The following is a 27,657-nucleotide window of genomic DNA, read 5'->3' on the forward strand; positions in this document are numbered from 1 at the left end:
CTGTGGTGCCACAACAACTGGACATGCTGCTAGACAAACCCTGGCATCAAACTCAAGCAAAGGTCTTCTGTGGCTAGCCAAAGTCTGAACAAACTCTGGGAGGAGCTGGGCACAGAAGAGGTTTTTCTCTGGGAAGAGACACCATCCCCAGTCCTGCTGACAAAAGGCTGCCCAGGTGGTGTAGATACCATCCAGAAAATATGGGATCGCTGCATGGTTTGGGCTGGAAGGGGCCTTGCATCCCATCAAGTTCCAGTCAGCTGCCACAGGCAGAGACACCTTCCACGATTCAGGTTGCTTAAAGCCCTCTCTGACCTTGGACACTGCAACTAATACATCTTTGTTAATTAATAGCAAGTTGTGTTCTGGGGACCTAAGCAAATAGCAAGATCAGTTTAAAGAATTTGATGAATGAAGATCTCATTTTTCTAATGCACTGCTATGTTAAATATTACCCATGACATTCTTTCTGAAACAGCAGGAGAATATCTGAAATTGCTAAATGCGAGGAAACCAGAATTTTAGTGATCCTCACCACACAACTCACTTGATTTAAAATACTGTTTCTAAGGCTACAGACCAAAATAAGAAGAAAAAAAGACACTATCTTCACAAAACACTAAGTATATCTAAAAGCCCTAAAGCTTAGTATGAAAACAAGGCAAAATATAGAAATACCAGTAAAAAGCACTGAAATAGAAAATAGGAATTATTCAGCTCCATCGTTTTTTATACTGATAAGGAGAGCAGCACAATTTCAGATAGTGATAGGACAAGGGGCAGTGCTTTTAAACTGAAAGAAGAGAGATCTAGATTAGATGTTAGGAAGAAATTCTTCCCTTTGAGGGTGGGCAGGGCTGGCACAGGGTGCCCAGAGCAGCTGTGGCTGCCCCTGGATCCCTGCAGTGCCCAAGCCAGGCTGGACACTGGGGACACCCTGGGACAGTGGGAGGGGTCCCCATGGCAGGGGGTGAACAGGGTGGTCTTACAGGTCTGTTCCAACACAAAGTGTTTTATGGTTCTATTTAAATACTGCATTACAGTGTGGCACAGACCTTTCCCTGGGGCAGTTCCACTTGAGAGGAAGCCAACCACAAGTCCAGCTGGATAATAATATTAATATTAATGTATTATTATTAATAATTTTATTATTATTATTATTATTATTATTATTATTATTATTATTATTATCATTATTGTTGTGGTTGTTGTTGTTATTATTGTTATTATTGTTATTATATATATTAATATTTCCAATGCTGTTAATAATAAAGGTGTGCCATGAAGAGTGCACCTCCATGGCAGATTCATCTGATGCAGTGCTCTTCTGAAAAGAAAAGGAATCTACTGGTTTCAGTTTTCTTTCTTTGGGCAATATGCAGGGTGAATCAAGGAACAACACAGCTAGTGCCATGAACAGCCTGTATTCATAAAGGACATGAATTCTGCCTCTAATTTGTACTGTCCAACTTCATTACCTGTTATCATACCTAATTACTCCACCTTATAGGGAAATGCAGACTAATTAGGGAGGACGTTATTCACCACATTTAAAACATCATGAGGCAAATGAAATATTACCAGGAGGCAAAAAGGTGATTTGTTTTCTTGTAGCATGCCTGTAAATTAGTCCAGAGAAGATAAAGACTCTGTTTAATTACCACATGGAAGGTTTTGTTTAAAACTGAAGCTGTTTAAGCTGAATTTTCGTACCACCTTCCCAGGATTGTATACATTTGGCTGCCTCAGAATGCTCTCCCCAGCCAAGCATTAGTTTCAGAACCACATAAGTGGAGAGAGATCTTTGTATTTACACTATTCAGATTTTCTAAGCATTGCTATTTCTTTTTTCCAAAGGACAGTATCACTACAAAGGATCTTTATATTTTGACGTGTATGTAGCTGATCACTGCACAAATATTTTCCAGAGAAATCACTATATTTCACAAAGGTGGGTATGAGTTTCATCATAGATCAAAGTGGGAAAGAAGGGGGGAAAAAAAGATAAATCATCAGAGGTCCAAAAATACTTTTCATTTGGAGGAGATATCAGGCCATTTCGGTGGCACTGATGGAGTCCCTGCTCCGTCTCCATTTCCACTGAGGCAGCGAGTCAGGAGCTGGCTGCACTAGATTATATTCCCCATAAGATGGTCACCAATATATATATATCTGATCTTCAACCTCTATTGATTGACCAATTTCACAAGCAAAGACTGGTGAAATGAAGCTGAAATGAACATCATGCTTTAACTCATTGAACCCATCAGGCCTGAGTTAATCTCACTGCCCACTGTCTCTGATAGAATTCAATTGATCAATCATGTTTCGGTGATAGTACCATTTCAGTGGCTTATTGCTTCTTCATTTCAAGCCTTGACCTGTGAGATGTACTTGGACCAGCTCAGCTCCTTCTGGAGACAGAGACCCACGGCTGCCAGCAGCACTGCAGGAAAACTCAGGGGAGCACTGGTGGATGCTCTCAGGTGAGCACAGCTCCAGTTCTGTTTTTACAGCTTTGCAGCCAGGATGGGTGTGAGGACAATCCGAATGGCCCGAGCCCACTGCCCACTGGTCAGTGCCCAGACAAGCAGGGACAGGGACAGTTTGGTGGCATCCAGCTCCAGCCCCCGTGTGCAGCAAGAGCAGTGCACACTTCCAGTGCATGGGCACTGTCCCAGCTGGACACTGCCAGCTGGACAATCCCAGATGGACATTGCCAGCTGGACAATCCCAGCTGGACACTGCCAGCTGGACACTGCCAGCTGGACAATCCCAGATGGACATTGCCAGCTGGACAATCCCAGCTGGACACTGCCAGCTGGACACTGCCAGCTGGACAATCCCAGCTGGACACTGCCAGCTGGACACTGCCAGCACACTTGCACACCCCAGAAGCACAGGGCTGGCCAGGGGTGCGTGCCTGTGGCTAGCACTGCATGGCAAGGGGTCTTCAGTGATGTTTCACCGGCCATGTAAATGCACAGCCTGCCTGAGTGCATCCCATTTGTCACCAGCCTGGCCTCTCTCCTGCCCTTTGCTCCTGCAGAGACAAGGGACTGGATTCCTTGGATTAAATGCAGATAGACTGCACTGCACCTTGCTCCCAGCTGCCCTCACTGCAGCCAGCAGTAACTGGGGGTCCCTAGCTCCTCCCAGGCTGCCTTCCCCCATGCACAGCCTGGCAGACCAGGCTGCAGCTCTGCCACACCACACTCCTTCCATCAGCTCCATCTGTGCTGCAGAGCAAGTCCACCCAGCACCACACTTGCACTGGCTCTGGGGAATGGAAGAAGCAAGACCAAAGGAGCTGCACTGTGTCATAGCCCTGTCAGTGCTGCTCTTCCTGAAATGTTCAGCAGCACAGCCATTAGCACTTCTATCACCACCCAGACACCTCTGGTACTTCACTGATGAGTGATGGAGCTGCTCTCCACCATGAGAACATTTGCCTCTTTTCTGCCAGGCAGCTGGAGGTCCTCCCTCGTGCCCAAGCTGCACTCAGGCTGTATTCCCTCAAGAGGTACGAGCTGGAGCTGAGCCAGTGCACCTTGAGGTGCCACCCCACACCTGCTGCAAATCTGCACAACAAAGCTGGTTATGAGCCTCACCAACAAAGTGGGGTTTATTTATTGAACAGGTTTTCCATGCAGTTATAGCTGTCTTCCTCCCACAGTTGTTTTAATCCCACCACAGCCATGTATGGAAATGTTTATATATGTCTCCTAGGAAAAACCTGCCACCTCTGTCATCCCACATTCAACAAAGATATGGTGGGACCTCGCACCTCAGCGACCCTAATGCTTGTGAATCTGACAGCACATACATCTGAGCAATCATTTGTGCAAATAGTGCCACTGAGTGGAGCTGGATTGCTTGTGCACCTGCCCAGACTGCACCAGGATGGACTTGGCTGTGCCTCCAGCCTTGCACACACAGGACACAGTGCAGACAGGGCTGGGGGCTTCCCGCAGGGCAGAGCATCCAGCCATCCCTGGGCTGGTTCTGCTGCCCAGCAGCTCCAGCGAGGGCTGTGTGCTGCAGGAGAGCCAGGGCACTGTCCCTGCAGTGCTGCAGGACCCCAGCACAGCTGGCAGTGCAGGTGTGCCAGCCCAGAGGGGCCCCAGGCTCACAGGAATCACAGGGGTCCCTGAGCATGGCCAGCCTGCAGCTCAGCTCCTGCAGCAGCTCTGGAACCACAGTGATGCCCGGGCACCAGCCCTGCCACGGGGCACAGGACCTGCAGCAGCAGCTGGAGGGACTGATGGAACCACTGCAGCTTTGGGACTGCTCTGCTGCCACAGCTTTATATTTAACAGCAAAACCTGTCAGCAATATCCCGCTGCACAGCGGGGAGTTGAGAGGTGCAGAGGTGAGGCTGGGGGGAAGGGGCTGAGAGGAGCAGAGCAGGCACCCCATCCTGGCACAGAGAGGGGGTCATGCACCCCAGCTGGATCCTCCACAGCAGACTGTGAAAAAGCCTCAGGTTGGTGGCACCCCTTGGCAGCTGCAGGGTGATGTGGAAATACGCTCGTATTTCTGTAACTCCAGTAATTATACACAAAATGTCATGACAGGTTCCTTTAGAAATGATCGTGTGAAACTGATTCTTTTCCTAATCCATTTTTGTAAGCTGTGTTCAGCTTTATAGACATGCACTTTATATCATGTACTCCCAGCTCAACAGGCATTTTGAAGAGGTTGTTAAGAGCATATTGAAGTAATTTTAACATAGTTTATACCTACTTCCATGCCATGTCATAGCAAATCTTTTCATCACTTCCTTCAAAAAAATAATTTCTACGTATATCTGGGTGACAAGGACTAATGCATGTTGCAGATGAAACTGTGCTGTATGTGGGTTTGGAAATGCAAAAATGGCCTCTTGTTTCAAACAAGTAGGAGATTATTTACAGCTCTGAGAAATACTGGGGGACAGAAATTTGACAGCCAAAGGAAAAGTGGGGCTGGCAGCCCACTGGGTCTGTAGTGACCAAGAGCTCTGCCTGAGGTGGGAATCAAGCAAGGCAAAGCTCCTGAGAAATGCAGAGGACTCCCAAACAGCAATGCTGCTCCTCCAAAAATGCAAATTCCTAGAAAGACACTGAAGTAGTACCAAGATATGATGAGGCTGGAACTACTAAAAGCAAAGGAGAGAAAAGCTCATGGAGGATGCAACTTGCTCTACCAGCAGCATTCTCATCAATGAGAGGTGTCTGTCCACATTTCCTCTGCAATTATCCACAAAGACCACTAATAAAGAGTTATTAATACCTGCAGACTTTTCTTGTGCATAAATGAGGTATTGCCTGATTTTACAAAATCACAAACAGTGGTCTCAAGCCTCTGAGTGGTGACACAAAGAAGGAGCCAATATCACAGATGAAGCCACTAAAATGGCTTGCAGCCATAATGCAATACACAAGAATAAAACACCATTATAAAATGTAATATACATCTACAGATTTTTACAAGTAACACAAAGTGCAAGTGTAATGACGTTTTTATACATTTTATCCGCACGCATTAGCTGGGAGAAATTATGCTTTAAATATCCTCCACAGCTGTGTAATGTGATTCTAACACTTAGATTTCAGTGTACGTCTTACACCTAGGAGCCACATCTGTCCCTTGTCTGCTTTCCCTGCCCAGCTGAGCACAGACACACTCTGCTCATGCAGTTTGGTGCCTGGCAGGGTCTGGCAGCTCCCAAAGGCAGGGAGTCACCAGCAGCACCCGAGGGAGTGGCACTGGTGGGAGATGCCCAGAGCAGCCACAACCCTCAGCAGGGAGGCTGCAATGCTGCTCTCACCACCTGGCACAGGAGATGCTGTGAAGGAATGGGGTGTGCAGAGCAAAAGTGGGTGGGATGAGCAGTGGGCACTGTCTCTCTCAATGTCTCTGAGGTTTCTGACATGGTTTCCCACCACCTCCTCCTGGAGAAACTGATAGGATGGAGAAGTGGGCTCACAGCAGCTTTCTGTAATTCAGCAAAGACAAACACAAAGTCTGGCACTGGGGAAAGCATAATCCAGGAGCACATCAGGAGTGGGATCAGGCTGGGGAGCAGGTCTGCTGAGGGGCCCTGGGGATGCTGGTGGGCAGCAGAGCCAGTGAGGAGGGCCAGGGTGGCCAGCAGGACCCTGGGCTGCACCAGCAAAGGTGCTAGAGATGCAGCAGTCACTGCCCCACTGCACTCACACTGTGCCCAGCCCTGACACCCTGTGCCAAACACGTGGGCAGGCTGCAGAGCCAGAGAAGGGACACAGAGCCACAGAGACAACCAAGGGCTGGGCAGCTGAGTGATCTGAGTGTGATCAGGATCAGGAATAAAAGGCTCAGAGGAGACCTTATTGTCATATTCCACTAATAAAAATGTGCCTGCAAAGAAGATGGAGAGTCCCTTTTCTACAAGGAGTCACATGGAAAGGGTATGGGATAATAGGAGCAAGTGGGGAGATTCCAGTTGGACACAGGCAGAAAATTATTCCCAATGAGGACAAGCAGCCAGTGGAATAACCTCTGCAGGAACAGCTGGATTCCTCAGTGCTGGGCACCTCTAGGACCTGGCTGGCCAGGGCATTGCACTGCCTAGGCCATGACTTTGCCAGCACAGGTTGTACCAGCAGTGCTTTAGGCTCTCCCAGCCTGGGGTTATAGAATTCTGTGTGGAAAAGGCCGATGGTGGCCCAACCAAAATGCTGTGCCTCTGTGGATGCTTGTACTTTATGGGTCTGCCATAAGTGCTCTGACACGCTGGACACTGAACCAAATTAAACAGCAAGATTTTACTTTTAAGGAAAAGCAGTGTAGCTCTTTCCTAATTGCTGTAATTAATTACTGTCATCTAAACATTAATTATTTATCGTGCAGTAAACTTGGCAATCCACAGTACAACTCCCCTGATGCTCTGCTTATCACACAGAGACCCTGATTAATCACGTGTGGGTGGATCTCCCTGCATGTATTTGTGTTATTTCAAAACCTGATTTCATTCTCTGACAGATTCAGGGGATCACTTTTTGGGCTGCATCACAGAAATTCCTGCAAAGATCTCTTGAGCTGGAGAGCCTGTTCCTGCAGCTTCTGTTGAGACAAAGACCCCAGGAGCAAACATCCTCACCACACCAGCAGGTGAGGCTGACCCCATGTCTGTGACAGTTTTTCTAATTCTAATCTTACTTATTTCCATTCCATCTAATGAGATAACGGCTCCAAGAAAAGAAAAGGTATTATAAATAAAAATAAAAATAATGATAAAAATAATATAAATATAAATATAAATATAAATATAAATATAAATATAAATATAAATATAAATATAAATATAAATATAAATATAAATATAAATATAAATATAAATATAAATACAAATGTGCTTTGTGTCTGAGTGTATATATATATATGTGTGTATATATATATATATGTATATAGAGACACATTTATATATATATATACACATATAATTTATATTTTAATTATTTAATTGTACTTATATATAAATATATATGGGGGTGAGCAGTAGAAAGAAAGACAGAGAAGAAGAGATGGCTGGATCTTGGCAAATAGCTTTGGAAAACCAGTGTGTCTAATGTTTCCCCTTTGCTCCCAACGGCCAGATGTTGCAACCAGTGGTTTCCATGGCTCAGTGGTGGTGGTCTGAGTGAATGCCTGGTCTGGCAGACAAAGTTTAACTTCTTTGTGTTTGCCTGGTGCTGCAGAAGCCAAGAGCAGGGATGTGACTGTCACTGTGCTGCCAAGCTGCTGTGATGGGGAAATTTTCAAGACTTTTCCTTCTACAGAAAAGCACTTATAGACTGAACCTGAATCTTGTTCACAAGCAGAGGTCATTTCTGATGAACTGTGTGAGACAAAGCCCTACTGGGGAAAATACTGAACATGTGGATAGACCCCATCCTGAGACTTTAAAATTGAAATTGTTCTGGTTTCCCAGTTCAAAGTTTCAGTGCTTAAATAGAAATTAATCAGCTTGTATAAAATCATAGAATCACAAATTTAATTACATTGGAAAAGTCTTCCAAGATTGTCAAAATTAGCCATTTACTTTGAGCAAGACCACCACTAATCCATATTCCTAAGCAGCATGTGCACAGATATTTTAAATCTCACCAGGTGTGGTGACTGCACCACTGTCCTGGACTGCCTGTTTCAATGTTTGGCACCCATCTCAGTGAAGAATTCTTTCCTAATATCCAATCTGAGCCAGTCACAGCTGCAGGCTGTCACAGAATCCCAGGCTGGTTTGGGTTGGAAGGGCCCTTAAGGCTCAGCTCATTCCACCTCCCACTGTCCCAGGGTGTCCCCAGTGTCCAGCCTGGCTTGGGCACTGCAGGGATCCAGGGCAGCCACAGCTGCTCTGGGCACCCTGTGCCACCCTGCCCACCCTGCCAGGAACAATTCCTGCCCCAAATCCCATCCCAGCCCTGCCTCTGTGAGGCCTGAAGACATCACCCATTGTGCTATTATCTATCTATCCATCTATCTATCTATCTATCTATCTATCTATCTATCTATCTATCTATCTATCTATCTATCTATCTATCTATCCATCTCTCTATCTATCTATCTATCTATCTATCCATCTATCCATCTATCCATCCATCCATCCATCCATCTATCTATCATCTATTTACACTTAGAAGTATTTTAATGTAAATAAGCCCTCACTCCTCACAACTAACCAAGCCTGGCTTGGTCTCCTCACCCACCAAGTACTCCATAAATAACCCTGCTATTTATGTAAAAGATAATAACTTTTCCTTTAAAAAAGTTTACAGAATCTTTAGGAGAGGCTCATTATAATTTTTCACAGTCTCACTTCCCCATCTCTTTTTGACTTTATTCCCTTTAGAAAGGAAGGAAACACCCTGAGGATGCACGCTGCCTGAAATGTTTTTTCCTTGCATGCATACAGGTGTGTGTACTTTAACATTTACATGTAGTAATTTTCTTCACAGAACCATGCAGAACCACATCCACTTCCTCACACCCCAGCCACAGGTGGCATGACAAAACCACTCAGGATTCACAAAAATTACCGGATTGCCCTGCTCTTCTTTTGGGTAAAATTGCTGAAAGACACCTTTTTTTAGAAAGAAAGAAAAAGGAAAAAAGAAAAGCGCAGCATGTGAATGTGCTGCTGTGCAAGCAGGTGCCAGGGCTGGACAGGGAGGCTGATCACCGCCCAGCAGGAGTGGGGGTCCCTGCCCCACCACCCTGCCAGCTCCGCTCTCCCTGGAGGAACGCGGGGGCAGCGACGGCTCTGCCCTGCCAGCAGCTCTGGGTTAACCGTGAGCGCAGTGCTGGCACCTGCAGCGCTGCCCAGGTGCCCCCCTGTGCCAGCCAAGCCCCTGGGGCACTGTGGCACAGGAAGGCAGCCTGTGCCCCCGGCTGCCCCCAGCCCAGCACCTCCCCTGCACCGTGGCACGGCTCTTACCGTCGCACACTCAACTGTTCTCAGCAGTGCTCCAGCAAATAAAGCCATTAATTACAGCCTCCCCAGCCGGTGGCTGGAGCAGCAATCGCTGTGCAGCCCCTCATTGCCTGCTCTGGGGGAGCAGGGACAGATGCCATAAAGATGCTGCCGAGCCCCCCGGCTGCCCGGCGCGGACGGACTCGGGCTGCTGCAGCCCCTCGGGACATTGCTTTATAGTATAACCTCAATTTACTTATACTGATTGGCTTCCTGCCGCCAAATATCAATCACACTGAAAATGCCTGCCCAACCTTATTTTATGTCTCTTTTTCCTCATCTTCCTTCCTTCCTTCCTTCCTTCCTTCCTTCCTTCCTTCCTTCCTTCCTTCCTTCCTTCCTTCCTTCCTTCCTTCCTTCCTTCCTTCCTTCCTTCCTTCCTTCCTTCCTTCCTTCCTTCCTTCCTTCCTTCCTTCCTTCCTTCCTTCCTTCCTTCCTTCCTTCCTTCCTTCCTTCCTTCCTTCCTTCCTTCCTTCCTTCCTTCCTTCCTTCCTTCCTTCCTTCCTTCCTTCCTTCCTTCCTTCCTTCCTTCCTTCCTTCCTTCCTTCCTTCCTTCCTTCCTTCCTTCCTTCCTTCCTTCCTTCCTTCCTTCCTTCCTTCCTTCCTTCCTTCCTTCCTTCCTTCCTTCCTTCCTTCCTTCCTTCCTTCCTCCCTTCCCTCTCTCCCTGTCTCTCTCCCTGTCTTTCTCCTTATTTTTCTTAGACAGAGAGGGAGGGAGATTGCTATGTTCGAACATAATTCAGTTTATTTCCCTTTCCATATCTCAAAGGAAAATCCATATCTCCCCCTGGAAGGCCATTTGCCCTCTGTTATTGAGAGCTGAGGTATCACAGCATTGAGCCATTTGTTTCACCCAACTATCACCAGCCCATCAGGAATCCTCAGCACCTCTGCCATCCCAGTGCCATTGGATCTGGAATTTCCCTCCGTGGTTTGTTTTCAGCAGCTGGCAGTGCCCACCAGATGAACGGGTTTCTCAGCGTGCCCTCCCCTTCCTGCCACAGCCCCCTCGTGTCCCAGGTGCTGACCATGCTGGTGGTGCAGGTTCCCCTGGCAGTGTCTCAGGGACTGTGAGCTGTTCCCCTGAGAGCTGCACTGTGGGCTGGCCATGGGGAGCACTGCCAGCAGGAACCAGGCTGCAGGTGGGCTCACCTGGCTCTGCCGGGGTTGGGGGCTGCACCTGTGCACAGCCACTGCCAGGCAGCACCTGTGACCCGGGGAAGGTCTAACCAAGGCAGGGAGCTGCTGGCACCTGCACAAACAAAGTGCTGGACATGTCACCCTCACTGCTGTGACCCCCAGCACCGTGGAGAGCCCTGGCACGAGACCCCCCAGCATCACTGCACAAGCAAACACTCCCCATCCCAGCTCCCTCGAGCACCTCTGCACCTCTCTGCAGGCAGAGAGAAAAGGAGTGGGACCACATCACACCCAGGGGCTGCAGGGCTTGAGGTGAGCACCAGTGACCAAACCAAGCACCTCTGGCAGCCAGAGACTGACAGCAGCTCTGAGAGCTAAACTGGGACCAAGAAGAAAAAAACACAGTCGACATGCAATCAGGATGAAAAGAATGCCAGCCATGAATGAAGAATCAGAGCACACCTGACCAGCGGCACAGTAGTGGAATAAACCCCTCCAGCCTTGCCACACTGCCTCTGAGAGTGAATGGGCTCACCAAGGGAAAGAACAGAGATCACAGCTCCAAGAAAGATGAGTTTCAGCCTCCCTGTGTGCAGAGGCAGCCTTCAGGCCCTTGCCTCATCCCCCTGCAGTGCTGTGCACACACACTGGGCCCTGGAGGGGGGCAGGGAAAGGGGCAGGCAGGGGGCAGAGTGGGAGCCAGCACCTGGCCACAGGTGCACCCAGCCCAGCCCAGCCCTGAGCACCCTGTCATCTCCTACCAGCCAAGTCCTGCCTGTTACAACTGTCTGCAATGACTCCAAAAACTCTTTGGCAGTTTAGAAAAATGCAGGTGAGTTTATTCTGGGCTTGCCAGGTAGCAAGGTGATGGTCACAGCATTGACAATTATATTCACAACTTGGACCTTTTTGTAAAGGTTTAAAATCCTGGGCCCATTTGAAAAATGCAGTCAGAGAGCAAGAGAACAGCCTATGAGGGATGCACCAGTGTGCACATACATACCTGCAGCTGTCTCTTCATTGAAACAGGCACTCACTGCATGTGTGTATAAGCATAGTGACCACCTCTATTCCATCTGTCCATCTATACAGCTATAGACCAATGTACAGATGTTCATAAAGAAAAAGCAAGAGTACTAGAAAAGACCTCTTCACCCTTGGCAATGTTGATTATTGACTGGTTCATTCAGTTCCTGATGGAGATAGTGTGATTGCCTGGGATGTACCTTGCAGGTTTCTAAACTGAAGGCTCCAGAATCAATTTTGTGGTAACTGGTTAGATGTGACCAGCTTACAAACTCAGCAAGGGTGTCAGAAAGCAAATTCAAGCAGTACCATCACCTTTTTTTAAATATCAGGGGTGAGGAAAGGCTCCTGGTTGAGCAAGTCACAGGACAGAGCAGAGATTAATGATTTTGACTTGTTTTCATCTCCAAGGTGACAAAGCAGGTACACAGCAGGTCGTGCTGGTGGTGCAAAATGATTCTGAGGCTCACATTAGAGCACAGGAGGATTGGTCACTGCTGAGGTGAGGACAGAGCCAGCAGCTCCTGCTGGCCTGGCTGGACATCACCCCTCCTCTGCTGATGGTGTGCCAAGGCAGCCCCCAGCCCCTGCCAGCTCCCCTCTGTCTGCCCAGACAGGGGCAGGACAGACAGCATGACCCTCCTGGAAAGACTGACAGAACCTTCCTTGGTGGCCAGAGGAGCTGCACATGGACACTCCACTGCCAGACAAATGTTCCACTTTGCTGAGTGGTGAAGTAGCACCAGTTTCACACTCCACAGTCAAATCACCAACTCAACAGCTCCATTTTCATCCTAAGAGAAAGCATTCCTGGAAATTTGCTTCAGCTGTGGCTGGAAGTAGGAGTCAGCATTCAGGAACAAGATCCAGAGGTTTACTTTGATTTGATACCACAGACACTAACTTCATGTGGAGCCTGACAGGTTCCAGCATCCCCACATCCTGACATCCTTCTTCAAAGTAAACTGACCCTGTAAGGTGCTGGGGTGGTCAAACCATCAGGCTCCAAGTGTTGCTGAAACAAGTAACATGTAGGTGCAAGGGAGGGAGAATAGGTGAAATGAACAGTTACACAGATTTTAAACTCAAAAACACACTGCTGAACTGTTCCAAAATAATCTTCCTTGTAGGCATGCCTGTAACTGTGTTCCTCCCACCTCTGAGCACTCATAACAGCTCTGGGCCACTCTCCATTGCCAGCCAAGGCCACGAGAGATGGGGACTGTTCTTTGTCCCTTGACTGGTGCTAGGCAGAAGAAGACAAGCTCTGATCTACCAAAAACCTCCCTCTTCCAGAAATGCGAGCTCCTGCCTGGGAGAAAATCAGTGTGAGCATGGGGAGAGAATGGCTGGATGCTCATTCCCAAGGAGCCAACTGGAAACCCAAGGAATCAGAGAAGAAAAAGACTGCTGCATGACTATTTCTTATTAGCTGATGTACAGACAAAAAAAGTCAGGCACTGTCAAGCATGAAATCTTATTGGGACAATAGAGATGGAATTGCTGCTGCTGACAGCAATGTTTACAGGGGCATGATGTGTCGATGCTGCACAGCATGAAACCAGCAGCCCCGTCTAGCTCTGTGAATTGTAACAAGAGGCAAAATATCCCATTTGGGACAGAGAGCAAGTGTACCTCCAAAAATAACCTCTCAGGTGTAAAATCCATTACAGGTGGATGGAAGGCAATGCAGAGGAGCCCAGCTGGCACAGCAGGAGGCTCCTGAGCTCTCTCCAGCCAAAGCATGCAGCAAGCAGGGTCTCTCAGAGAGGACTTGCCAGGGGGTTCCCATCACCTCCAGCCAGGAAAAGGTGGAGTAAAGGGAGCAGGAATGTGCTGCTCACACTCTGATATCCAGCCTGCAGGTATTGGACCATCTGCCTGCCTTCAGGCCCTCTGAGCCCTGTTATCAGGCTGCTGAGAAACCAGTGCCACTTCTTAAAGGTCTGAGTTCTTCTAAATTCTCCACCACCAAATCTGTCAAAGGAACTGCACACAGGGCAGTCTGGCTGCTCAGTGCAACTAAAACTGCTGATTTTGAGACCTTCCAAAGAACACTCCAACAGGTGAGTGTCCCAGGGACAGCAGGTGCAGGAAATTGTATTGCAGGGAAAGTGAACACAGAAGGAGTACCCTGGCTGCAAAGTTCATCAAGAATTGTTCAGATTTGTCAGGGGGGAGGCTGAGGAACGTTTAGCCAATGTAAATTGTTCTGGTGTCTTCACCTGAAGCGCTCAGCCACCACAAAACCTTTCATGTGCACACTTGTGCATCAGCTGCTCCCTCAGGGCTGTGCCCTCCCCTCCTGAAGCACTGACATGCAAAGGGAGGAGATGCATCCTGGCCATTATTAGAGGCAGCAGCGTGGGGGTGAGCAGTGCCTGCTCCAGCAGAGCTGTGTGACAGCTCATCAGGCAAACCCAGCACCCAGCAGCTCCTGCAGCATCACAGGGAAATGAGGCTCTGCCCTGGGAGATGGCCAGCGCTCAACCAAAGCTGCTCTCACTGATGTTTCCTCACTGTGAGTTTGCTTCCTTCACATTTTGTCAACCAAAAGTGGGTGTGACTCCTGTTAAGCAGCTGAGAGAAGCACCTGGTGAGTGAAGCCATCGCTGCACAGGAGCAGCACCCTGTCCTGCTCTGCTGATCAGCATCTCTGGTCCAGCATCTCTGCATCTGCTCCAGTGGTGTCCCTGCCCAGAGCAGGGGCTCAGACTGGATGGCTCTTAGAGACCCTTCCAAACCAACCCACTCTGTGTCCTGTTACTCTAGATCCTGTGAGGGACATCTTTTCCTTGCCCCTGTGCCCTTTAGCAAGATGTCAGAGAATCACAATGACAGGGCTGCAGGAAGTTTTTAAACAAAGTGCTGAGGGTGGGTGTGCATCCCCACCCAGCATGTGACCACAGAAAATCAGAGTGGCTGATGCAGTCTGCAAATGTTTCATTGCAGCCAGCACCCTGTCACAGAGCCACAGGGAGGCAGCTTTAGGAAGATGGAGTGCCCACATGATCAGAAAACCATCACATTTCACTGGTGTTAGTACCTGATAGAATTCCAATACCCTGTCCTCCACTGTAGACATCTCTTTTGCCACGCTCAAATCAGCATCATCAGTGCCCTAAGAGGAGATTTGAGCTGGATTTCCTTTCAGTATAAGACAACTAAGCTAAGAATTCTTGGCTCCTAACCTGCAATATGGATCTACGGGAGCAGAGGAAAATCAGCCTCCAGCTATGACCTTACAGGAATTATCATAGGTGTATGTTGACTACAAATATCTCTTAGCAGAATTTCAGATGAGATAAAACCTTGGCAAGCTCCACACTCACATCTTACAGCCATGTGAGAAAAGGCACTGTTTGCTTTCAGACCAAGTGCTTTTCCCCTCTCTGAAGCCATGGGCACCATCATGTGGACAGTCACTGCCCAGAGCAACAGCCCAGCAGAGAAGGGAGAGCTGTGGAGGCGCCTCTTCACTGAGGCTGATGGAGAAAAGGAGACAGCAAAGGCTCTGAAACCTACCCCAGGCTCAAGCAAAGGTGCCTCAGCGTCACAGGGGAGTGCAGTGGCAGGAGTGTGCTCCTGTCACCACAGCAGGGCTGGAGCAGAGAGAAACAAACCTCAGCCCAGCTGGGACAGAGCACCCAGGAGCACACAAAGCAGAAAAGGCCTGGCTTGGTCTCATGGAATGCCAGGTGCAGCTGAAGGCTCCTGCCCATGGCACCCTCCAAGGGTCCTTCCCACTCAAACCATTCTGTGATTCTGAGGTTCTATGGGTATGAAAGGGGGAAATGAGTTGCAATCAGCCTTGTTGTGGAAGTTCAGCAAAACACCAGTTTTGTACTTCATCTACCAGACACTCGTGAGTCCTGCTGGAGCAGGGACACCCATCTCTAGATCTTCCAGTCAGGACTTCCTTTTCCATCTGAAAAGTCTTCTCAAGTGAAAAAAAATAATAAAAAGAGGGGTTTGGCTTTTTGCAGCACGTCTGGATGCACCTGAAATACTTGCCACGGGGTTTGAGGGCTTCCCACCACCTCCAGGCAGGAAAAGGTTTTGGCACTGAGGAGGGGCAGGCCATGCACACAGCCCAGCCCAGCACATTCTGGGAGCCCTGCAGCTCTCTGAGCTCCTCCACACCCTCATCACCAGGCTGGGACAGAGTCGTGAAGGGGCTCTTGTCAAGTCCTGGCACACCCAGGAAATACAGACAGCCTGCAGGTATGAGAACAGTGCTCCTCAGGCTTGGAATGGCCAGCTATTTATATAATTAGCTAAAAAGCACACTCAGTGCAAAATCCAGTCACCAAATCTGATGCAAATAATCCCCAATGGGACTATTCTGCAAATTCCAGGAGAGGGCAAAATGGGCAGGATTCAATCAGCCCTGAGCAACCACCTCCAGCAGTGAAAAGCCCTCGATGCAAGGAGCACACACAAAGGAGATGGCAGACAAAAACTGAGCTGGGGAGAGCTGCCAGTCTCAGGACACATCCATTTTCTGCATTTCACTGATTCTGCTCTGTCTGCTCATGGGAAACTTCACCATCAGCAACAACAGCAATTACAGCTTACAATATTAACTCCAGAGCTTCCCAAAGCACCGGGCAAGAAAGTGGTTTTCCATTATCATTCAGGATTTCAGGAGGCTCTCATTTCAGTCAAGGAAATAATTCTGATTTTAAAATCCCAGTAAGCTTGAATTGCTCGAGCCAGCTGTGACAGCAGCAGATTTCAGCCTCTACATGGTAATCCAGGTACAAGGGCTGGAGAAGGCAGCTGACCTGACATTCCCTGCAGAGCTTGCTCCTTCCCTAGGGGCAGGAGCACTCCTGGGGGGAGCAGGGAGACCCTGGCCCAGCCACAGCCTCACCCTGTGGTCACCCCACTGCACGGATGGAATCAGGCCATGGGAAATGCAATGCTGCTTCTGGGGCACAGAGAAAGCCTGACACAGAAATACATGACACTTGGAGAGCCCCTGATGTGACAGAGCTGCCAGATCATTTACCTTGTGCCTTACTGCCAGACCCTGTGTGAGCCCCTGCCTCTTTCCAGCCACCTGCAACTGGCCAGATTTCTGTGCCAGGGCAAAGGAGCCCCAGCCCTGCAGCTCCCTGAGCTCCCCTCATCCCAAACATGCCTGAAATTCAGGCATTCCCTTCAGCAGTGCTGATGTACAAACCGGGAAAAGGGGGAGATGCAGTGTCACAATCATGGTGTGAGTGACCCTCCCTCACAGAAACACTTTGGTCAAGAGCAGCATATGAAGGAAAATAACCACCAATATTCCCTTGACTTTGTTTTCAGACCTCTCAAAAATCACTGTCATAATTGTAAGAGTGAAAGTTTGTGAGTAATGTAATTTATCCATTGTAAGGCAAGACTTTCATCACCTCTGTCTGTGTGCTCATGTAAGTGTGGGCTGATTAGAGACACAGATACACGTGGGCACATACATGCATTGCCACTGCACCTCAGCATTTCCTGCTCTCTGGATTCTACTGATCTCTTCATAAATCAGAATTATTCATCTTGCTCATGACTTCTCCACTTATTTTATATCAGCATTTCTAACAAACATCCATCAAAACTGGCAGGTCCTGCTTTTCCTCCAAACTGCTTTTTCTGTCCAAAATGCATTCTTGCAAAGGAGCCCTGGCCAGCCCCAGTGCTGGCACCATCAGGATGATCTGACAAGCCACCTACCCCTAAACTGAATTTCAGCTACATGTATGTGAAGAGGTTGTTCCTTGAGAAGCACCTAGCAGTCGACAGCTCCTGATGAGAACAGCTGGAGCTACAGCAGGGTGAGAGCAGTGCTGGGCTTTTCATTAACACAGCTCTGAGAAAATCCCTGCTCAGCTGAGACTGGCAGGGCTTCACCTCAGAGCCAGAGGAGAGCTCTCCAGAAAGCAGGGGCCCTGGGGACCACGTTAGGAGAGAAGTGACAAACGTGCTTGAGGTGCAGGGAGGACAGCTGGTGACCTGCCTGCTCAGGAGGGGCTGGCAGGGAGCTCTGCTCTGCTGAGCTGTGCCCAGGTGAGCCTGGCTGGCCAGGGCAGAGCCACGGGCACCTCCTCACCTGGGGACAGCCCTGACACGTCCACAGGGATGCACAGGGAGCCCGGGTGGGCAGCAGCTCAGGGTCACCAGATTCACACTGATGGGGAGGAACGTGGGGTGCTCCAGCTCTGGCAGAGCTGAGAGGAGGATCTCAGCCCTCAGGCTGTCACCTGCCTGGGCACTGCCTGCTCCTTCCCTCCCCAGAATGCTGTCCTGCCTGAGCACAGCTCAGGAAAACACTTGGCTCTCAAACATTTGGAGGCTGAAATGGCTTTTGGCTTCATTTCTCTAAATTTCAAATTTCATAGTAAATGAAATGAGACTACATTATTTTAATGCTGCAGTAGTGGAGATCTGAGCTGACCTATCTTTATTCTTTTCTCCCTAGAATTTCATGGGGAGTGCAATTTCAGAGAGCAATCTTGTGCCAGCTGAGCTGCTCCCATTAATATCCAGGATGGCTGGATCAGCACCAGGGAGCCCACAGGTGCAGGGAGGTTCTTGAAACACTCAAGGGTTAAATCCTTATGCCCTGGACCCATCAAACTCCTCCTCCAGAGATCCACACCTATCCAGATGTGACACTGTGTGACACTGCTGGTGTCAAATCCCCAGCGTGGCCAGAGCCTGCTGCCACACCAGCACACCCAGCATGGACCTTGTGGGCTACACAGAAGGAAAATGCTGAAACAAACCCCCAAGTGTTCTCAGGAACTATGTCCAAAAACTGAAAAATGAGCTTCCAATGACATGCAGAAAAAATAAATAAATGTAACCTGCACCAAAAGTAGATGGCTTTGGATAGAGCACAGACAAAGCCATCATTGCAATGTGATAGTAAAGGCCACATCTAACTCTATTTAAAATTATAATGTCAGTGTCTGTGTGGTGAGGGAAAACCATCTCTTCTGAAGAGATAAAGAAAAGATGGGACAAGTAGCCAAACCCACTGGGAAAGGAGCCCTGAATGCAAAGGACAGTCTACACCAGCAGGAGAAACTCAGATCAGGACTTACCCTGCAAAACCTCTTACTCTTCCAAAGCTTCATCTCATTGAAGCCACTGGACTTATTCCTTGGGGTAAAGATATTTTCAGTGATTAAGAACTGCTGAAGTGGTGCCAGAAGTCATCAAAGTAAACTCCAGCATGTCCTGAGGACTCTGGAGGAGTTTTCTTTCTCTTTGCCCTCTGTGTGGGCTTGGACACCTCCACCTGTTTAACCTGAGTACAGAGGGAGTTTTCTGATTTTTGTGCATTTCCCTCTGCCTGTTTCTGGCTGTTGCTGACTCTGCAGTGGGTTCTTTGCACCCCAGGTGCTCTACATGGGCATCTCCCATTGAGACAGCCCCCAATGCCACAGACCCTACAGTCAATCCCTTTCTCATGCACGTGGGGAATCCTCTCTGTGTGCCCTCCCCTGCTCATCACTGCCCAGAAACACAGTGCAGTGCTTTGACACAAGAAACTTGAAGTTATTCTGGCAGGTGATTGTTTTCTCTCCATAACATCCTGCTTTTTTCCTCTCACTGTTATTCTGCTTTTGTTTCCCTTGCAGTTAGTATTCCCAGAGGGTTCAGTCCTTTGCACAGCACTTGCATGGTGCAGAGGACCCCAGGAAAGTGCTGGAGAGGACACCACCCACCCCCAACACCATCAGGCTTGCAGTGAGCCAAGGGAGAGGGACTGGTGCCAACATGGACCTCACCAGTGTCAATTCATGCCCTGAGCTCTTTCCCCTGCTGGCTGCAGCATGTGTTCCTGTCCTGTGCTGGCAGGCAGCACAAACACCTCTGTGGGCTCTGGCACCATCCATCCTCCATGACCCCTCGTTCAGCACATCCTCCCTGATGGGACCCCAAGCCAAAAGTTCCTCAAATGACTCAGGAAACTGCAAAGAATAAATCTTGGGTGGGTAGAGAGCCTGTTCTCAGGAGAGGGCAGGGCTTTTACAGCCCTAGAGGTGTCTGGAATGGGCAGGACACTGAGACCACACAGAGCCAGCAGAGGGGACAGAGGAGTCCCACATTCCAGACCTCAGGGACCAAAGATTCTGGTATTTGATGCCAGTATTTCCATTACCTGGGTACTCACAGTAAGATCTACTTTGCATTATGAAACTCTGGAAAGCATAGCTGGAAAGGGACATTTGCACACTCACAATTAACTCCTTGGCTGGCAGGACTCTCCTTGCAGTTGCAGGCTGGCACAGCAGCTCTCCCCACCCAGGGCTTTGCCACAGAGCTCAGCCACAGGCAGCCCTGTGACAAGAGGGCACAAGGTGGGTTTGTCCCCTGCATGAGGGACAGAGCAGCAGAATGCCCCAGACTCTCTCCATCTGCCATGTGGACACTCTGCAGCCATGGCACAGCTTCAGGCAGTCACAGAGATGTGGGTGTCACACCTGTGGGTGCCACACCTGTGGGTGTCACACCTGTGCATGTCACACCTGTGCATGTCACACCTGTGGTGTCACACCTGTGCATGTCACTGCTCTGGGAAAAGCTTAGCTCCAGCTGTGCCTGTGGTGTTCAACTTTGAAAGAAGTGGACTTTAGACCAAAACAGAAAAAAAATACTTTACAAGTGCCTCCACAGTCTCCTAGAGTTGATACCTTTGCACATTGTGCCTTGAGCACAAGAGGAGACTACAGAAGGATCTGGCAGCATTTACTCCACGTTAGGCTCCCTTTGGAGGGCACTGACCTTCTCATGCAGCTCCAAGCCTCTGCCTGGCTGGGAGTGCAGTTTCTTATTTCATTTCTTATTTCTTATTTCCCTCTGGTAAAATGTAGCTGAGAACCAAATGCAAAAGCAGTCACTCATGCCAATGCTTGGCTTTTCCCTGTCTCTGTCCCCAGAGATGGCACTGACTTGGCAAGCTCTTGTCCACCTTTGCCACTGCCCAGCTCTCCCCCAGCTGCTCTCCACAGTGTCCACGGTGCTGGTGCCATTGGAAAATTCCCATCAGCTTCCATGCACAGGTCACCCCTTGCTTGGGTACCCCGGAATGCCTGCCCCAGGGCATCCCCTCATGAAAACAGACCCTGGAAAGGGATGGCTCTGCAGGAACATGCACACAGTGCTGGGTGCAGTCCTCCTCATGTCCTTCTCATTTCTGTTGGTGTCCTGGCCCCTTTGGAGCCCTACTCTGACAGAAGGCTGACCCAAACACCTGGGAGCACACTAAGGAACTCCTTGCTCTCATGTGTGATTAAAAGCATTTCTCATTCAGAGCTCGGTCAAGGAAATAAAACACCAGCACTTACATCATCACACCAGATGCTGGATTGTAATTTGAAAACAGAACTAAACAACTGGCACTAGTGGAAGTTTCCTGCCACACTGCTTTCAATTCCCCAGACTCCTGCACTGCTGAGAAGTCTCTGCTAGGACTGAATTTGAGGAATGATCTCTGCAGCTCTCAGATGCTGCTGTCTAAACCTGCTGAGCCCCTCCTGCAGCAAGCAGGGGCAGGTGGGGCAGCCCTTGCAGCCTGTGTGGCTCTGTGGGGATGTCCTGCTGAGCTGGGGCCACGGGCACTTTGTGATCAGGGGCTCAGGGCTGCTCAGAGCTTCTGGCAGCTCCAGCATCGTGCCAGAGCAGTGATGACCTAGGGTGGGGTTTTGGTTTTCTGTTTCTTTTCAGCACGAGTTGGACTTGGATGATCCTTGTGGGTCCCTTTCAGCTCAGGATATTCCATTATTTCAGCCATAGCAGGATGGACTCATTTGTGCCCACTGATGGTCTCTATTTTAATAGCATACAAGCAATGTTACAGTCACAACAGGCTGGATTTCCAGAGAAACTGCTGTGTGCTAACAGGTATCAGACTGACCTAGCTGCTGCCAATGTTCCCCTGCTGCTCCTGTTACCATTAAAGATTTCTTGACATTTCTGTGTCAGAAGTGAAGGCAGGAGCACACCTGTGGAAGGTCAGGCACTCACACCCCAACACAGCCTGCAGCAATTGCTCCAAAGAGGCATTATTCCCCTGTGGGGAGACAGTTTGTGTTTTGCATAAAAAGAATGGAGACCATGCAAGTCTTCCAGCTCTGTTCAGAGACCAGCAGCCATTCTCATGTCTCTGCAAGAGCAGAGGTGGCTCCTGCAGCCCCAGGGCAGCAGTGCAGTGCCCACAGCTGAGCAGAGCACCAAGGTGTGCAGGGGACGTGCCAGGCTGACACTCCAGCAGAGCAGCAGGCACAGGGCTCTGCACAAGGTGCAGCACAGCTGCAGGGCCAGCACTGCCCCACACGCTGCCCTGGCTCCTGGAAGGTCCAGCAGGCACCAATTCACGGAGCACTGTGGGCTCTCTGCTGCAGGCATGCCACCCCACTGACAGCCCCAGCTTTAGGGAGACCCCAGATGGGCAGCAGGTCCCCTGGCTCAGGTCTGTGTGCTGGCTGCAGGATCCCTCAGCTGCCAGGGCACAAACACAGCAGCTCTTGTGCCTACACTTGGGCACAACCCCTGTGACCTCTCCTCCACAGCTGCACAGCTCTGCAGGCTGGCGAGCAAAGGGAGGGGTGAGGGGAGCAGCAGGGTTGGGCTGGGGCTGGGGCTGGTGCCTGCCTTCCTCCCCATCATCCTCAGAGAATCCTGCAGAGCACTTACAGCCCAGCAACCTCCTTTGGCCCAGAACATGTCGTGACCCATCTCCTGTGCACCCACCTCTGGATGTGTCTTTTGCCCTCTTCCCAGTGCTCAACAAGGATCGTTCAACCCCACTCCAGGAAGCTTTGACTTTGAGACAGGAGATGCTCAGGCCCTGCCTAGAATATGTCAGGTGCCATCAAATGCCCACTGCTGACCCACCCAGCTGTGCTGGTGCACTGAAACCAGCCCCTCCCACACACTGCCTGGCACCATCAGAAGCAGCATTAGAAGCAGCATTCAGCTGCTCTGCCCTGGTCTTGCTGCCCTAGACAGACCCCGCTGGGAGCAACCATCCCATCACGGTCACCCTGCACTCCTGCCCACCTCCCCAGTGCACCTGAGGAGGCAATGTGCAGGCAGAGCAGCAAGGGGGCTGCCCAGAACCCTGCAGCACCCTGCAGCAGCTGCCTGCATCCCTGCTCCTTGTGGACAGCCTGCCCCTGTGTCACTCTCCAGCAGCACGCTGTTTAACCAAAACTGAAAGCAGCTGATCCCCCACGAAGGCACATCTGCTCCAAGTCCATGCTACAACAGGGGGAAAATGACACCTTCAGCTATATAAACCAATAAAGGCTGTCTGATTTGGTTTGCCCCTGTTGCTACCCAGCAAGCTCCCCACTGGGTTAAATACTGGAGGCATCTGCTAAGAAAACATCAAGAGTGAGAACAGAACTATGAATGAATTATACCAAAGTGCTCAGTGCAGCTGAAGGGCAAGTCCACCCCAGCACACCTGGGCAGCAGTGCCCAGCCCGTGGCTCCAGGAGCTGGGAGAGGCAGAGCAGCAGGCACTCCCCTTCCAGCAGCTACAGAGACAGTGCAAGGGGCCCTCTGAGGAGAGAGCCTCCCCAAAGCCAGGAAATGGTTAAATTAGCTCTGCCTCTTGAGCATCCACATCGTGATACAGGCCAAAATTGGGTGACCTGCTCCTCTTCCCATCTGTACCTGCAGAGATACAGAGCCTCAGGACCCTCAGAACCCCCAGACCCCTCCAGCAGGACCCTGTGGGGAGCAGGGCAGGGAGGGTGCTGTGGATGCTCCTGCAGCAGACAGAGGTGTTGGAGTACCTGACTGTCTCTCCAAAGCTGCAGCCTATTTAGAAGCAGGTGAAACAGCCTGCTGAGCACAGCACCTCTGTCCAGCTCAGGAGTCAAACCCCGTGGCTCATCCTGACAAACTGCTGGGGTTGCTTCAGCAATCACCTGCTCATTTCTGAATGTGAGCTGAAAAAAGCTGAGAGCCTTCTCAGCTCTGCTTCCAGAACTGGTTTTGCTTTTCAAGGAAACACTTAATCCTTTTCTCTGCAGTTGAAGCAGAGTCTTCTCACAGGCACCGAAAAAATGGCTCTGTGGCACAGGAGCCATGTGGTGTCAGTACAGGCAGCCTGTCTCCTGACCTGCCTGATAAAATACAAAACTTCCACCCTACCTGCTTTCATGCATGTATTTAACTATGCATTTATAACCTAGATTTGGAAAAAAATACCAGGTGTACAACCACAGGGTTAAGTAGCAATGGTGTCTTTAGCAAGAACCTGAGCACAAGGAGTTGTTTTATCCTTCCACCATCAAATTAGTTCCTGTGTTGCTGAAACTGGCCCCCCAAGCTCTTGCAGTTTTTCTCCCAGTTCAGAAAATCTGGGTCTACTCTGCAACCTGATGATGTGTTTCCCTTGAAGGATGCACAGGCACATGGCCCTGTTTGCACAGCTCAGGCACCTGAGCTGGTTTTAGTGTTTCCCCGGGGCAGGGGGTTTGGGGGGACCACTGCAGCTTCAGCGTGCCCAGCTCCCTGCAGGAGGGGCAGCGAGGGCAGGGCAGGGACCTGGTGCTGCCCTGTTTGCAGGGCACTGCTGGCCCTGCAGCTGCAGCAGGAGCTGAGGAACACGGATGGTGCTCAGCATCCCCGGGCTGGAGCTGATCCAGCAGGAAAGGCAGTCACCCCTCTCCACGTGCCCTCTGCATCCTGAAAAACCCACTGCAGCTCTGGTGCCCCTCTGCTACACAAACTCTGTCCACATGGCCTCAGCTTCTCCCTGTAGGTTCTTTCAAAATGGAGATAGTGCTCTAAACTAAAGGTATTTTTAAAAGACACTAGAACAGAACTTCTCCACTTCTACCTTCCACTCCATCTCTGGTGCCTTTCTCTCCAAAACATGGTTTTCAAACAGATGCAGAACAAAACAGGCCCGTACACCCCGTGGATGTGAGGAGTGTGTCAGCAATATCCAGCCCCAGGCAGACTGTGCTTACTTCCACCCTCCAAGACTGACAGATGTCCCTGGTGAAGAAAGTCCTGAGTGAAGCAGCGCAGCAGATTGAGTCTGTGCAGTTAATTTCCTGACACTTTGCAGACATTTCCTATTTCAGGTGGCCACAGAGTTAACACAATTGTCTCTTCCCCTGTTCATTGGCAGGAGGGGAAGGTTTCACTCTGTGTAGGAAGGCCTGGCTCCAAACTGACCGAGTGCCAGAGCTTTCCAAAACACCAGAGAAGCCCCAGCCCCGGCTCTGCAGGGTCCCCGGCTCGTCTGTGACCCGGCAAAGTCCGCCGAGACAGAAGCGAGCCGCACAGGGATGTCCCCAGCCCCAGCACACCACAAGCCCAGCCCCATGCCGGCCCCCCTGCCCTGCAGGCGGACGCCCCCTCCCCAGGCAGCCCCCGTACCTTCGTCCCGCTTGCGCTTGCTGCTCTCGGCGCCGGGGGAGGCGATGCCCAGGATCCCGCTGATGGAGTAGGACGAGCCCGCCGAGTCGGTGCTGGCAGACGACACCTGTGTCACCGAGCCCGTGGAGGCTGCGGGGCAAGCACAGCTCTGAGGGACAGCACAGCTCCCGGAGCCCCGGGGCTGGGGCGGGGGGCTCCGCTGGCCGGGCTGGCCCCGGAGGAGCCCCCGGTGGCCCGGCCATGCGGCGGGGGTGGCAGCCCTGGCCCCGTCACGGGGGATGTGCTGAGGGACAGGAGATGCTTCTCCTGGGCACCGAGACACCCCAGCTCACACCAGGCTGGTGGAACCGCTGCTTGCTGGCACAGTGACACAGCAGCCCATGTCACAGAGCTGGCAGGGACCCGTCACGCAGGGAGAGGGGCTGCCCAGGAGGGTCCCGGGCAGGAACCCCCTGTGCAGGGCAGCTGCATTCGCTGTGCCAGCTGTGCACCCTGCCGGACCGTGCCACTCTCCTTGCACAGCTGGGGTCACCCGGGGGTGATGGCTCAAGGACCCTGAGGCTCCCCAAAATGTGACCTAGATCCATTTTGCTTTGTGAAGCCCTGGGAAGAGGGAGCTGTTGTGTCCAGCGAGGGCAGTGGCTCGCCAGCAGCGTGCACCAGGCTGGGTGTGAGAGCTGGCACAGCAAACACTGTCCCTGTCCCTCTGGGGGTAAGAGCTGGCACAGCAAACACTGTCCCTGTCCCTCTGGGTGCCCAGGTTGGCACAGCAAACACTGTCCCTGTCCCTCTGGGGGTAAGAGCTGGCACAGCAAACACTGTCCCTGTCCCTCTGGGTGCCCAGGTTGGCACAGCAGGGCAGAGAACACCACCAGCACCTCCACCAGTACAGACTGAGCCTAGAAATGTCCCTACAGCCCAGAAATCATCACACAGAGCCCAGGATGGGGCATGCACTGCAGGGCCACACCACAACCCCAGACACAACTCACACAGAGCAAACCTCAGTCAACCCAACCCCTCAGAAACAAGATTTTTCTTCTCTGTTCGTGACTTTTTCAAAAAGAGACAACACTTAAGCCACCACAGTGAGAAAAAGGAAGGTTTTCTACCCAGGGATTGTTTTGTCATTTTCTGGAGAGAAAGGCTGAGGGGGCAGGGTCTGTGGGATGACTCCTCTGACAAGCTGAATGGGGCAGTCTGCACCTCCTTTCTCCCTTTCTCCCAGTGCAAAAACACCTTGCCAAGAGAGAGCCAGAAGCATTTCACCATTTCACAGGTGCCAGCATGAAGGCAGAGGGAAACCAGGGCCCCCACCATGAAGCAGGGGCTGAGCAGTGCCCTGCAGGGACACGAGGAGAGCAGCCCTGAGCCCTGGCTGAGCCCCCCAGCCCTGCACTGCTCACAGGGACACCCACCCACCACCCTCCAGGGACCCTGACAGCCAGGACAGGGCTGGGGGAGTCTCAGGGCTGGGCCACCTCCCCCAGCGCCACCTCCCTCGGGCTGCAGCATCACTCTGTCCCTGAATTAAAAGTTTCATAAACTTTTGCCACCTCTTCACTCAAGACTGCAAGTGCACAAAGAACTGTGGAAGGGTTGGTTGATAGATGGAAAAAACACATTCAAAACTACTTACTGACTAATGATGCAGAAAATGTTATGAATAAGTATCCCTTTCTTGATTTATTACTTTAATTATCTGACATTCTATAGACCCCTATTAGTGGGGTTTTTTTTGGTTTAGATTTCAATTTTCTGTCTCATGGTGAAAGCTATTTATCATAATAATCAGTAAAATTCAAAACCTTTTAGCAGTATTTATAAAATTCATTTACTATGTTCAGCCCTTGGAGAATGACAAAGAAGGCACATTAGCACGTGTGCTGAAGTGTTTTATGCAGAATTATCTGTCCATAAGAATGATTAAAAGTTCTTCAGAATATTTGTAATCCATTATTATTTTTTAATGTATTTTTTAAGAAAGTTTTCCTTACCTATGCTGTGACTGGAAGCTGGGACCTGCTGGTTGGGTGGCTGCTGCACCTTGGTCCGTATGATCCTGTGGAGAATGGGAGAAAATCCACTTAGCCAGCCTCAGGCAAGCAATGGCAGGGGGCATTAGGCACTATTTTTTCAGTGCAGGACGCTGGTCAATGCAAGAAATGCCTTTCTGCATGTGCTCCCCTCATCATTCCCTGAAAGATCAAAGCTTGGCAGGTGGAGCCAGGACCAGCTGTGCCCCCAGCCCCTGCATTGGAGCCAGCAGGGTGACATTCCAGAGCCACAGAACTGTGGAATGGCCCAGCCCAGAGAGATCCACAGCTCTCTGAGCAGCAGGACCCCTCCCCAGGGAGCTGGAACCCTCTGAGCCCAGCTCAGGCTGTGGGCTGCACTCGTGGGTCTGGGACACATTTATCCCCAGAGCAAACCAGTGTGGCACCCACACATCTAGAGGCAGCTGGACACCTTGGGAAAGGATCAGCTTGGCCAAATCATTATTGTTTTTAAAGTGTTGGAATAAATGCTGATCCTAAAAGCTGAATGACCACATTTCTCATCACTGGGTACATGCAGCCACTGCTGTGATTGATAGTGATGTGAAA

General features: G+C 50.4%; 1 protein-coding gene across 1 annotated transcript in view; it reads right to left on the bottom strand.

Annotated features, from left to right (window-relative positions):
* The window catches only part of PAX5 (paired box 5), a gene marked incomplete at both ends in the record, with an annotated part of 107,821 nt that extends 80,674 nt beyond the window's left edge, over positions 1-27,147 (bottom strand). Inside the window, 2 exons of the mRNA XM_079332187.1 lie at positions 25,052-25,180; positions 27,049-27,147. Coding sequence (XP_079188313.1) covers positions 25,052-25,180; positions 27,049-27,147 — 228 coding nt within the window. The remainder of the gene's footprint in view (positions 1-25,051; positions 25,181-27,048) is intronic.
* Between the last annotated feature and the right edge of the window lie 510 nt (positions 27,148-27,657).

Source organism: Erithacus rubecula, assembly GCF_903797595.1.
Source record: "Erithacus rubecula genome assembly, contig: scaffold_173_arrow_ctg1, whole genome shotgun sequence".
NCBI lineage: Eukaryota > Metazoa > Chordata > Aves > Passeriformes > Muscicapidae > Erithacus > Erithacus rubecula.